At 47.6% G+C, this 13,897-nt stretch overlaps 2 protein-coding genes across 2 annotated transcripts; one reads left to right on the forward strand and one right to left on the reverse strand.

The window, feature by feature from the left end:
* The first annotated feature begins 4,771 nt into the window (after positions 1-4,771).
* LOC123113896 (remorin 4.1) lies at positions 4,772-6,934 on the forward strand. The gene is made up of 2 exons (XM_044535213.1): positions 4,772-5,654; positions 6,456-6,934. Exons 1-2 carry the CDS (start codon positions 4,926-4,928, stop codon positions 6,645-6,647), a joined length of 921 nt encoding a protein of 306 aa, XP_044391148.1. The 5' UTR covers positions 4,772-4,925; the 3' UTR covers positions 6,648-6,934.
* Positions 6,935-7,904: 970 nt separating this feature from the next.
* Positions 7,905-13,656, reverse strand: LOC123113894 (mitochondrial Rho GTPase 1). Its single transcript, XM_044535212.1, has 14 exons — positions 13,275-13,656; positions 13,012-13,144; positions 12,745-12,891; positions 12,298-12,474; positions 11,928-12,179; positions 11,623-11,691; positions 11,418-11,473; positions 11,116-11,197; positions 10,217-10,428; positions 10,056-10,122; positions 9,553-9,665; positions 8,967-9,117; positions 8,519-8,705; positions 7,905-8,301 (listed from the first exon to the last, which is right to left on the reverse strand). The coding sequence occupies exons 1-14, from the start codon at positions 13,481-13,483 to the stop codon at positions 8,228-8,230; spliced, it is 1,929 nt and encodes a 642-aa protein (XP_044391147.1). The 5' UTR covers positions 13,484-13,656; the 3' UTR covers positions 7,905-8,227.
* Between the last annotated feature and the right edge of the window lie 241 nt (positions 13,657-13,897).

Raw genomic sequence — 13,897 nt, forward strand, 5'->3', positions numbered from 1 at the left:
GAGCCTTACGTTCCATCCCACAATCAATTCCCTTATATAACTATAGAATTTCTAGACTCAACTTCGACCAGTTTGGTTTGGTAATCCTACAGGCAGTCAAGCTCTGATACCAAAGCTGTCAGGACCCCGATCCTAAGTCACACCGATCTAGCATGTAACACATCATATCACTTTGCGGCCTCACGCACGGTATTCCCACGGGTGCCACCTTACCTGGCCTGGGACCATTTGCGCCTTTTGGCTCACGTATATGATAGTGCGCTAGCATCCATATGACAAAGAACCCGGGCTGACATGGCTAGTCGTGAACCCAAAGTGGCACTAACTTACAGGGACAGGCATACATGACCCAACAACGAACGTGTCGGTCATCAGCGAGTGAATCCAGGCTGTAGCACTGGGCTAGCAGGGCTCCGGTGAACCAGGCTGTAGCGGGCTAACAGGACTCCGGAATTCATCGCGTGACATTTCCCCGAGGGGACAGACACAGGAACGAAGAAGGACACATGCCGGCCAGCCTAAGTGTTCCGGAGCAGTAGCAAGCTACCATGGCTCAGTGGAAACACTAGGAGACATTTCCCGGTAAGAGAGGCTACTAAGGATAAACAACTAGATAGCCAGATCCCACACATACCAAGCATTTCATAAACATACACACAATATGCTCGATATGTGTAAATACAGCATGGCATCACAACATGACTCTACAACTCAAGTATTTTATTCAATAGGCTCCGAGGAGCGAGATATTACAAACACGGGTCTCATGACCCAACACTCAGAGCATACAAGTCAAAGCACAAGCGGAAGCTTAACATGTCTGAGTACAGACATCTACAAATGAAAAAGGCTGAGAAGCCTGACTATCTACCAGATCCTGCCGAGGGCTCAAGATCGTAGCTGAGGTAACAAGCTAAACGTCGAAGTCCACGCGGTACTACTAGCGAGACTGAAGTCTCTCTGCAAAAACATAAATTAAGCAACGTGAGTACAAATGTACCCAGCAAGACTTACATCAGATCTAACTACATATGCATCATTATCAACAGGGGGATGGTGGGGTTTAACTGCAGCAAGCCAGCTTTGACTCGGTGGCTAACCTGAACTACGACTGCAAGTAACTCTTTTGAGGTGGCGCACACGAGTCCACATATTCACCATATCAATACACCACTATGGATCCGCTCCCGTCTCCCTATGAGAACGCCATCCATAGCACTCATGCTTATCTTGCGTATTTTAGAGTATCCACTTCTCACTTGTCTATGAACTGTACAGGCAACCCAGAAGTCCTTTACCGCGGACACGGCTATTCAAATAGATCATATTAACCCTGCAGGGGTGTACTTCTTCACACATGCTCTCACCACTTACCGCCGTTTACACGACATGTACTCGGCAATCTTCAAGCGGAAGCCCAGCGAGGCTGTCGGCCACGACCTGACTAACCACACAAGTCTCTCGTCCAGGTTTATCGCCTATTCGGGTTCCATCCGCAAGGAGATCCGGCCGGGGTGTCACTCACGGCCCCAAACGATGTGTGCAGGGTTCCCAAGCCCACCTCGACGGGTGAATCTACGCTTGGTACACCGTGCCACTGTGCCTAGTCTGTCCCAAGCCCACCTGTACCGGGTGCCACTTGGTAGAATACTAACACTACCTACAAACACCAGAAACTAGTTGCAACTCCTGGACAAAGATCATGTTGATTAATAAGTCGAGAGGGATCGAGTTATCGGAACCCAATGTGTGGTAGTAACTGGTCATGGATCACAAACACAGAACTCAGTTCCTGAGGACGGCTGCAATGAGACAACCCACCATGTACTCCTACATGGCCTCTCACCGCTACCTTTACCAAATCGTGTTCACACACTTAGCTCTCAACAGTAGGACATGTTCACCACATCCCAATTCATCCCCGATGAATCAGACCTGACTCAACTCTAAGCAGTAGCAGGCATGACAAACAAGCATGAATGAGTAGGCACAACAGGGCTCAAACAACTCCTACTCATGCTAGTGGGTTTCATCTATTTACTGTGGCAATGACAGGTCATGCGAAGGATAAAGGGGTTCAACTACCGCAGCAAGTAACAGATGAATCGTTGTTGTCCTAATGCAGTAAAAGAGAGCAGGAGCGAGAGAGTGGGATTTTATCAGAATGAACAAGGAGGTTTTGCTTGCCTGGCACTTCTGAAGATAGTATAGTTCTTCATCGGTGTCATCAAACTCATCGTCGGTACCACGTCTACTGAGGGGAACAGTTACCGGCAACAGAGAAAGAACACAATCAATGCAATGCCACAATATGATGCATGAGTGTGACATGGCAATATGCTGTAGTTTGAGCTAATGCAACTAGCAATGGGTTAAATGAAATTGGTTTGAATCCAAGATTCAAATTCAAACTCCATATGTGAAGGTTTAAATGCCATTTATATGATTTGTCCTAAACAGCAGTCATAAGTTGTTCTAACATGCATGAAAATGGTACAGATGGATAGATTGGATTTTTCTGATCATTTTTCATATATAAATTATTTCATTTGGAGTTACGGTTGAATTTCTATGAATTTTAGAAGTTTGCAACATTTTCTGGAATTTCCTATATAAGAATAAATCCAGAAAATAAGTTACTGCGTCAGCATGACATAGGTGTGATGTCAGCAGGTCAACAGGTCACGTCCGGTCAAACCTGACAGTGGGTCCCGCATGTCAGTGTGATTAGCTTAACTAAATTCATTTGGTACTAATCCTAGTTAATTAGCGGGGCTGGGCCCCACCTGTCATTGACCCAGGGGGTCAAACTGGCCCACCCGTGGTCAAACGGGGTAAGCGGGGTCAAACCCACCGGCGACTCGACGGGGGCGAGGCCCGAGACGGTGGCGGCCGTCGGAAACGCGCTACGGGGCACGGGCGAGGCCGTTCTTGGGCTTGTTGGAGAGCTCTAGCAGGCGCGCATCTAGTGGTGGTGGAGGCCGGGTCTATCGTGGCCGGAGCCAACGACGACGAGCTCCAAGGCGGCGGCCGGAGTTCGGCCATGTGCGGGGTTGGGGCTGTGGCGTGCAAACGCAGAAGCTGAGGCGCTAGCGAGGCACTACGCGATGCGGCGGGCATGTTGGTTAGCACGGGATGACCAAATGGTCGCCGGAGCGACGCCGGCGACAAGCTCGAGCGGAGGCGAGCTTTGGCCTCAATGGCGGCGGCGGCTACGAGGCGAAAATGACGCGGGGAAGAGAGGGGAATCGACCGAAGGCTCACAGCGCGTCGATTGAAGTGCTCGTCGGGCTCGGGGAAGGCCTGCAGTCAATGGAGCGACGACGGGGATCGTCGGATCCCACGGAAGAAGACAGCGGCGTTCGGGACGAAGCAGGGCTTCCCGACCCGTGTGTCTCGGCGAGGAGGAGTAGGGCGACGGGGCGGTTCTTTTGGACACGATGGAGAGGCGGGGCAGTGGCTCTGGGCGCGGCAGCGGCGAGCGGCCGCGACGGTGGCCCTCGGGTGAGCTCGGGGGAGAGAGCCAGGGGAGGGGAGAGAGAGCAGCGAGTGAGGGAGAGGGGACAGGGTCTTTGGGCGTCTCCGTGGCGCTGGTAGAAGGCCCGGGGCTCCCAGGTGGAAGCAGGAGGTGGCCGAGGGCTCTCGGGCGCGCGCCACCGAGCTGCTTCGGGACGAGGGGAGGAAGACGACAGGAGGAGGTGGGCTGGGCCAGATGGCTGGGCCGCCAGCTGGGCCGGCCAGGTAAGCGCCAGGTATTCTCTCTCTTTTTTGTTAATGTTTTCTATTTTCTGTAATCTTTAGGGCTTTATTAAAAATGTCAGGGCATACTCAAAAATCACCAAACTGCTCATGGACATTGTTTGAAATATATCCAACATGGAACATTTCAGTTTAGGATTATTTGAACATTTTAAATATTTTATAGAATTTAAATGTCCAAATTCAAATACTTATGATTTAATTCAGTGACCTTAGGATGACCTAGAAAATTGTGCAGCATTTTTGTCAGAGGTTTAAGACCAAGGCAAAGATGATGAACATTTTAGAAGGTCATATCAGGTTCATTGAAAAATATTTTATTTAAACCTAGTTGAATTCTTTCTGATGCTAGGGTTTGATCAATCCCCATTTCAATTTAAATAGAATTTAAACATGATGCAACCAGATGCAAACACCATGCAGTACCAAAAGTTAGGGATGTGACAGTATTGATCCTCTGACTGAAGTTTCGACCATCGAAGTTTAGCCAGGCTCGGCCTTGTCAGGGAGCGTGTGAGTTTTTTGAGTTTTTTTTCCTCCGACTTCATCTGGCTGGAATTGAAGCATTGTACATGCCCTCTCAATCATCTTCTCCGGAGCGGTGATTTTGTTACGCAAACCCCAGCCGCCCGCGTCTTCAAACCCCAGCCGCCCTCTCTAGGTTTAAACAAGTTTTGCTCCGATGAGACGGGAACCCAGAGGCAGCAACGAGCTTTGCTCACGGTGCGTCGCTGATGTATGCAGGAGCAAGAAGACTTCGGCTAAAGAGTTTGGATGTATTTATTCTTGCTAGGGTTTTTCTGAAGTTACATATCTCGATTAATATACTGTCTTTGGCCTTTTTTAGAGGCGGAAAAAAACAAGGGTTAAACGAACATTCGCAGCTGCCCCCACGACACTTACGTGTCATCCCACGGTACGCGCCACGGGAGACAGGGCCGCCCCCACCTGCCATCGCCGTCGCCTCACCCACACCCGGGACAGATGGACGGATGAAGAGATTGATATAACCACACCCCATCGCCCACACACACACCCCACCACACCGCGCACTGACACAGCAAGATCGACCGATCAGTCAGTCAAGAGGGCGAGGCGTGCACTGCTGGTCCTCCTCCTCCCTCTCCCGCGCATGGTGCCCCGTCCCCGCCGGCCGGCGCCGACACATGTTGCATGAGCGGCACGCACCACCCTCCGCGTCCGACGACGAGGACGATGCCCCAGGGGCCAACGACGAGGAGGGCACTCTGGTGACCAGCACCACCAACACCACCTTCCACGACGTGGACGAGGTCATCGAGGTGCGCGAGGTCCGCCCCCTGTCGCCGCCGCGGCAGCACCCGCCCTTCACGCCGCCCACGCGCACCGTCTCCGCCGCGTCCACCGCCTGGGACAGCGCCAGCAGCCACCGCTCCGTCACCTCCGAGGAGCAGTTCATGACGATGAGCCGCGAGTTCACGGCCATGGTCGCCGCCGGCGCCGGCGCCGGGGCGGCCAACAACAACGCCAACGGCAACAACAGCAACAGCAACCACCCCGTCGGGCCCTACGACGGCGGGGCCGACCAGCTGACCAGCATCGGCGAGGACGAGCTGGAGGAGCACAACCCGCTGGCCATCGTGCCGGACAGCGGCCGCCCCTTCGCCACGCCGCCCAGCAGGAGCGGCGGCAGCAGCGGCAGGGCGGCGCGGCTCGACCTGGAGGTGGTCCCCGCCGCCGGCCCGCCGGTGGAGGCGAGCCAGGTGAAGAAGGAGGAGGTGGAGACCAAGGTGTCGGCGTGGCAGACGGCGGAGATCGCCAAGATCAACAACCGGTTCAAGCGGGAGGAGGTGGTCATCAACGGCTGGGAGACGGAGCAGGTCGACAAGGCCTCCGCCTGGCTCAAGAAGATTGAGGTAATGATTGAAGAAATTCTCCACTTCCTTTTGCACCTCTTTTCTGATGATGAAAGAAAAAATCACTGTGAAATCCTACTTGCTTTGAGCTTAATTTGCCCGAACATACAGAAAACAATTATTTCCTTGCAACCGAGAAAACAATTATCCAAGCTTCACAGTCCTGTCAATTCAAGAAAGAAAAAGAGTAGAGCATGACAAATTAATACAGCAACTAAACTGCCCAAAAATATTTTTCCCTGCACAAAATTAGCACTGTTCCCAGACTGGTTAGGTAGACCATCGATGGTTGATGCAATCAGCACAAGAGATTTGTGACCACTGATTAGCAAGCTGGGTTTTTTTTTCTCCCAAATAAAAAGGAAGTTTCTAGGCCTGGCAACACTAATACAGTACTCCTTTTGAGTAGAATAGTACTAGAGTAGTTATCTATTCTTGCTTTGAGAAAAGGTATATGAAATGAACCAATCCCAAATTAGTTAATTAGAGGTGTTACATCAGAGTGGCTGTCTCAATTGCCCCTTTCCTTGTGGGTGCGTGCGTGTGAACATCAGTTCGTTTTACAGCTCTCAATCATGCAACTTTCTGCACATAAAGGAGACTACTGTTTACGTGTGAGATTATCATGGACCGTTAGCACGTTCATCTCAAAGTGATAGGACTATGAGAATGAGAGTGGTGGTCTTTGTCCGGGGGAACCACTATCGAGTTCAGAGTTTTCCTTTAGCTTTTCACATCTGAATGTTCATCTCGATCACCTTATGTCTGACTATGATGGATCCCACGAAATGGCGGGTGCAGAGGAAGCTGGACGAGCAGCGCGCCAAGGCGGTGGAGAAGACGCAGAACGACGTGGCCAAGGCGCGGCACAAGGCGGAGGAGAAGCGGGCGTCGGCGGAGGCCAAGCGGGGGCTCAAGCTGGCCAAGGTGCTGGAGCTGGCCAACTTCATGAAGGCCGTCGGCAGGGTGCCCACCAAGCGCTCCTTCTTCTAGCCTCCCCCAGCCGGAGGAGGGGAGAAATCCTATGTGTTTTTGCCTATGGGTAGTACGTAAAAAGTAAGGGCGTGTGCTGCTGCTGCTGCATCCGATCGGTCGGGAAACCTAATTGTAAAAAGGGATTTGAAAACTTGCTGCTGCTGCTGCTGCCTCCGTTGTATACTAGCCGCCGGTGGTGATCACACGGCGGCGCTTTTTTGTTTGGCTTGTATGTGCACGAAAAAACTGGTGTGAGAATGGAATGAATAGCGTGTTTGCTACAAACCTGCAAACATTCAGAGCAATTGTTCGTATGTAGCACTGCTGGTGTGGATCTCTACGTTCTTCGGTTCTGTATTATGTATGTATCTGGCTGGAAGTTATCACGGTCCTTTAACGCCTATCACGAGAGACGTTGCATCAATGGTCCGGCTGGTGGAGATGATTGTAACCCGTGCACGTCCAGGATCAGGCAATAAGATAACCCTTGAAGTGCACTGTGTCCAATCTTGGATTTCTTTAGTTCTGCAGCGACTATTTATTACTATTAGTCTTCCAGCTTCAGAGTCCGACCTTGGCTTGCGTTTTCTTTTCTTTTTTTGAGATTTTGGAGATATGGCTTGCGTTGTCTGAACTCGAGCTGGCACTTTTGGCCACAAAAAATAATGGTGATAACTCGAGCCGGGCACTGTGCGCCCGTCGAGTACGCATCATGGTGACCGATGAGGAACCTGCGCCGCACGTCACCGCATTCGCCATTTCCATTTCATTTCCCTCGTGACAAGGCCGGTTAGTGGAATCATCATTTTATTCTATCTATCGTTCTGGATGGCGAAAGCGACCCCGTGCCTGTGATTGACCGACGGGCATAACCCAACTAAAGATGGGCCTTGTCTGGCATCGACACGAGGGCGTGGCTGTAGACGTCGGCACGGCCAGGCACTGCCCGGATCACGCTGGCGCTTACCGTAGTCCAGACACAACCGACGGTGACGGCCACCGTTCGCGACGGGTTCCTTTCGACGTACGACCGATGTAGACATGGGAGGGATGTAACCAGAGAATTCGTCAATTTATTCCTACTCGTATAGGCGTAAACCACGGACCATATATCGGTAAAAACATCAGTCAGCGTTTGGTGTTTTTTACTTTTACCATTTGCTCTTCCACTTGACTGTAATTAGGTCCTACACTCTTTAAGAGATAACTGTAACTAAGCAAAATAAACTGAACAGAACTATATGAAATCAATAAAAAGCACGAACAAAGCAAAAAGGTTCCAACTGCATCCCCAACGCCAAAATAAATAAACATATAAAATGTTCAGAGGAAATCAAAAGGAAAATGTGGACAAAAGTTTAGGACAGAGGTGAAATTCTAACAGAGCAAATCAAGTCATGACAGTCTTATCAGCTAAAGAATCTAACGTTGCCTGATGACTGTCGTACATTATACCATCCGAAACTCAAACACGCAGTAGTACAAGTTATCTTTGATGACGCAACTGTACATAAACATCAAGCTAGACGATCCACTTCATCGACGATGAACCTGCCTGTTGCACGTTATTTCCCGACTGCACCGGAGGGAGGGGGGCTTCACGACGACGAGTTCCTCCTAGCCGCATAAACCCTGTACGCGGCTACCCCCACAACACCTATAGCAGCTCCAACTGCAGAGTATTAGAATATAAGTTAGTACTGGGCGGGCTTTGCTCCACAGATCATGCTCGACACCCCTAACCTCTAAATCGATCAATTAATTCACTCTGCTATGGACTACCAGTAGTTAGTATTTTATGAGATGACAAATGTATCGCGTTATTATATGTATCTCTTGCTATATCTATATTAGGTACCATGCGGATTAGGGTCGTGGGGTTGACTTGCCTGAAACAACCATGAGGGAACGGTTGAGAAGTTGACGGTATTGCCTGCGTGTTTTACCAGCTTCAGTCTCTGGAATGCTCAAATGGGGCCGCTGTGCCGCATGAACTATTCTGCAGAAAATGTTGTTCAAGTCTTTCAACTTCACGCTGATGGGAATTGGTGTTTCAATTCCCATGTCTTGGCTCACCTGAAATTAGATAAACTTGTGATTACTCTGCAACAAACATAAACAACTAGACAGTCCATACATGTACAGCTCTGTCTGCCACATATGTATTACTAGGAGAACTGTGGTCAATAAGTACAGGAACCACTTGCAAAAACATCACGTGCACAAGTTTAGAAATATAAGGATGAACATTTTCTAATCCATTGAAATATCTGTTTGTCCATTCACCAACTACAATGGTAAATTTAAAATGTCAAACGAAATTGTATCGGAGCTTACTCTGGTTGATTCCTGTAGAGCCACTGGAGATTGATCAAGATCGTCCTTAGCAGCAACTATCAGACAAGGGACTTCATAGCCTGTGTTTTCTCCATGTGAAGCCACTTGCACAAGCAAATCTCTTGCTCTTTGCCAAGAAAATTCATCACAGCTGCCATTTTGCAGGTGTCACATAAGGAAATTTATGTAATAGTGAATAATACGTCACAGAGTAAGATATACCAGGATAAGCAAGATTTTCAACTGTCATCTGTACTTTTTACATAACCAGTGATGAACATTCGAATCAATTAATAAAGGTAACTAAGGATCAAAGAGATTCAGTTTTTACTGACCAAGCATCATTTTACACTGATATATTCGATATGGCCAGTAAGCTATTGTGTAACTGAAATCAGATTGCAATACATGAATGAACTAAGTTCGTGAGATTTTGCAAGTAGCATTGAATGGTAAACCTAATTTCCTTGCCAAGATGGGCCATCAGAACCATTGAGAACAATTCAAAAATTGCCCGCATATATGACACAAAGCAGAAAACAGTACAATAAACAAGAAAATAGCTCGGCAGAAACAGAATGCGTACCTATCGTAAACAAAGACTGCCGCATCACAGGGTGCCAAGGATTCCTTGTTGTTTAGCAATGATCTGACATCACCTTCAGGAATCTCTCGCAGCACAAGTGTTTTTCTATTCCCCTTCAATAAAACAAAGACATAATGAATCAGATATGAACATTGCAGAGTAGAAGCATCCTTACAGATCACATAGGATTAGAAAATGATAAATCTCAAAGCTGCACTCGCAACTGCTGAAGTTAATGTCACCCTATCGTCTCCACTAGACCATCACTATGATTTCTGAAAGGCTCTCTCTCCCTCTCACATATCCACCAAAAATGAAGATGGCAAGAGGGAAAGGGCGAGATTGAACTACTGCACATACCATTGGCAAAGAAAATTTGGGTTATCTTAATTTCTGTCTGTACACTCACATGATGTCTTGCATCATTAAGAATAGAATTTTCATTTACCAGAATGTTTGCTTATAGTGCAAGCAGAATACAGACATCACTTTTGACTACTTACATCAGATAGTTCAACAGTATTTGCCGCAAACCGGTCGCTGTTAGTTGGCAGAGCATCAGAAGGTTGCCTGCAATGAAGACAACAAGTGAAATGGAGTTCCGAAAAGGACCAAAGATGGTATGAAAATTCATGGAGTAAATACAGGGAAATGCATCAAATACCTTCCAAGGAATGATTGTAGCAATGCAGTCTTTCCGGAACCTTTGGGACCAAAAACATAGCACTGGAACACATTTCTTTGAGTCTGCTGCTTTTTACGGTCCACTCGTCTTTTCCTCGTGATGGTGAATGCTGAATTAAAATCACCCGAATAGCCGACATATACAAGGTTCGCGAAACTATTTGCTGGATCTAAAAGTGTCATAAGAGTCCACTGCAATTGTACGAGATACTAGTCAGCAATGAAAATTTACCGGTAATCTAGTAAGAAACCATATCACCATAATACACACAGGTGTTCTGCCTACAGTTCTCCAAGCACATGTCCACAAGATTAAACTGGTGTAGATATGCATAATAAGAAAAGGCTTTCTTACCTGGAAACGTTCCACAAGCTTTTCAAGGCACGCCACTACTATGATGCATCTTAACCATAACAAGCACAACACTACTAAAAGATTTTTATCCTATTTTTAGTTGGTTTATTTTTCTTATGTGTTTGATATAGTATATATAGCAAAACTGATATATAATCTCTTCTGGATTCGTTTGCATACTGAGAATGACAAACTCGGAATAGGGTGCAGTAATTCAGACAATGGTTACAACAAACTATTCGGCTTTCTCAGACAGATTAATTGAGCTCACCAAATGGTACTCCCTCCATATCAAAATATAAGACGTTCTTTGACACTGTCATAGTGTCAAAAAAACATCTTATATTAAGTAACAGAGGTAGCACAAGACAGTCAGAATAATGAATAAATGGATATGTGTTCCAAATAGAGCCTTAGGCCGTTGAATCTAACCAACAAAACAGCTTAATCAACCAACGAACAGCGTTAAAAATTATTGCACACGGACAGTGTTAGTTTTCAGCACACTGGGAGTGAGAGAATACCTTAGAAAGAAATCCTTCAAGTGATAGCCCACCCAAGACATTCCTTTCAGCACAGTCTTTATATAGATCAGAAGTCCATGGGCTGGAATAATGATATGTGAATGGTAAGCAGAGACAAATGACTAAATAGACTAAACTTGAGAACCATTTAATGGAAGTTCAACAGATTCCATCAAAGCAAAGCAAAGACAAAGTAATACAAGGTTTACTAACAATATGAGTAAAGTATCTAAATTACAACCAATTGTCTACAAAGTGTCAAACTAAGATTAAAATTACCCTTTCTTTTAGTGACAACTTACTTTTCAGGTGCAGTTGAAAAAAGATCATCCAACTCAGAAGGTAGCAAAGCTTCATCCTGGATTTGATACATAAGTCATAAACACATTTTCAGAACTTCCTCCAACACAGAAGTTTTTTACGGATAAGATTTAGAATGAAAATGCCAAGAATAACATTTGCACTGAGGATAAAAAACAAATGTGACAATCAATACATCAGACTTACATTATCTATGTCAAACATGTTGAATATTCCTTTCAAGTAATCAATCACTTCATTTGTCAATTCCACCGTCTGTAACAAAGATAGTGATATGACTTTAGAACCAAAGAAATATTATAGACCAAAGGTATGGCAAATATTAAACACATAGGTAAGTGGATATCGAAGCCAGGCTTGCAGATACCCACCATACAGTTGAAATCAACTATCAACTTAGACGTAAGCCATTATAAGAACAAATTGACACTAAAATCACCGACAACAGACAACAAAATGTGAATAGCTGACAGTAATCAACAGAACATTACTTGATCAGGAGCTCGCTTGACTGACGTTGGAATGAATTCATCTCTAAGCTTGATTTCATTATCATAACCAAATTTCCTCAATACTGTCCATGTAGTTTCCAAACGACCTTTCTCAATAAAAAGAGCATGAAGGAAAAGGAATCCAGTCAATGTAAGGCCACTATCATTTACGCCTTCGGGCATCTTCTCTTGAACAACTCTCTTCACGCCTGATATTTCAGTAGGCTGGAGAGGAGCGCTAAAACATCTGACCTGCAAACCAATGGAAAGAGAATTTCAGTATCACCATACATAGAAGAATGTCAATAAAAAACTCTAGTCAGCCTCATGTTAAGATAAAGGAAGAATGGTGCCCTCAGTGAATACAAACCTGAAAGTCATTGAGCTCCACATCACTGAGAGCTCCATCCCTGTCGTGGTCACATAGAATGAATATCCGCTTCAAAGCCCTCACACAGCGTGGCTTTAGAGATTGTGCCTCTTGGTCGAATAGAGGAGCTGTGGGGTGAAGCACTGCCTTCTGGGCATAGTAGAAGACCTCAGGCACCTGCGGTTCATAAACTATCTGTTTAGTAAACCTACTCAAGCATAGTATCTAGAATTCTAACACAACAATCAAATTATCAACTGCATAGTTGAATTAGTACACAATAAAATTATAAAAATGCGATGTTGGAATATTACATGAGGCTGAGCAGCTGCTGGCATCAGCATTTTGAGCATTCTAGTTTCATTCGTTGTGAACAATCAACCATTTGACATAATAAAAGTGTTACCAACATTCGGTAGATATTGAGACAAGGGGGGTCTTTATCACCTGGATCTGGCGAAGCGCGGAGCACTCGATGCAGGTCTCTATTTCACGGAACGACTGCATGATGGGCGCCATCGTCTGCTCAAGGCTGTTCTGCTGGTCGTCCCTCAGGTCCAGCTTACACCCAACCACGATGACAGGTGCCTTCAACTGCAATCACAGAAACATTGGACAGCACAGATCAACACGGGCAACCCAGGGTAAAATCGCCAATCATGGCCAGCCCAACCCTGCACTGACCACGAACCAAGCCATGGAGTGCGAGATTACCTGGATGCGCCTGAGCTCCGGGAGCCAGTAGGAGCTGAGCCGGTCGAGCGTGGAGAGCCTGTCGCAGGCGTAGGTGAGCACCACCGCGTCCGCCGCCTGGCACTCGGCGATCAGCTTCGGCTTCTGCTCGGGGCTGCAGCACACGCACACACACAGAGGAGGACGACGGGGTCAACACCGGCGGCACGAACACGAAATCAATCAATCCGCGACGGAATCGTCAAATCTGAGGCGGAACGGAATGGGGTGGGGGGATGGGGGACCTGGAGGAGGTGTCGACGATGGTGATGGGGACGCGGTCGGGGAAGTAGTCGGCGGGGAGGCGGGTGTGGGGCATGACCTTGGGGACGTTCTCGGGGAACTGCTCGGTGGCGACGGCGACGACGAGGCTGGACTTGCCGGTGCCGGGGTCGCCGATGACGACGACGCGCACACCCGGCCGGCCCGCCAGGTTCGCCGCTGCGGCAGCCATGGTCGCCGCCGCCTCCGCCTCCTCCTCCTCGGGGCTAGGGTTTTGGGGGATTTGGGCGCGGCTGTGTGGCGTGGGAGTGTCAGGCGGTGGGGCCGGAGGGGTGGTGGCCGGTTCGGTCTTATGGTGGACGCGACGGAAGGATCGATCTGGTTCGTCCTTGTTGCTTCGGCTTGGAGGAGACGCAAAGAAAGAAAGAGAAGAAAAGGCGATGGAACCAGCGACCGCAACACAAAGACGTCGTGCTTGCTCGCTTGCTTGCTGGCTTCGGGCCTGCGAGGGCTCATGAATGATGCCAGGTTGGACCTTACATGGGCCGGTTATATTTTTGTTGAACGGTTTTGCTATTTTGTCAAAAAAAAAAAAAAATCTACTCCCTCCATACATCTTAGGAGGTGTTTGGTTCGTAAATTTTCA

This window comes from Triticum aestivum, chromosome 5B (genome assembly GCF_018294505.1).
Source record: "Triticum aestivum cultivar Chinese Spring chromosome 5B, IWGSC CS RefSeq v2.1, whole genome shotgun sequence".
Lineage (NCBI taxonomy): Eukaryota > Viridiplantae > Streptophyta > Magnoliopsida > Poales > Poaceae > Triticum > Triticum aestivum.

Bases quoted from the DNA above. Each gene is read 5' to 3' on its own strand.
- LOC123113896 (XM_044535213.1), top strand. From the start codon at position 4,926: ATGTTGCATGAGCGGCACGCACCACCCTCCGCGTCCGACGACGAGGAC. The intron at 5,655-6,455 runs GTAATGATTGAA...TGGCGGGTGCAG, and splicing joins CCTGGCTCAAGAAGATTGAG to AGGAAGCTGGACGAGCAGCG.
- LOC123113894 (XM_044535212.1), bottom strand. From the start codon at position 13,483: ATGGCTGCCGCAGCGGCGAACCTGGCGGGCCGGCCGGGTGTGCGCGTC. The intron at 11,474-11,622 runs GTAAGTCTGATG...TATCAAATCCAG, and splicing joins ACATGTTTGACATAGATAAT to GATGAAGCTTTGCTACCTTC. The intron at 8,706-8,966 runs GTAAGCTCCGAT...ATCTAATTTCAG, and splicing joins CTCTACAGGAATCAACCAGA to GTGAGCCAAGACATGGGAAT.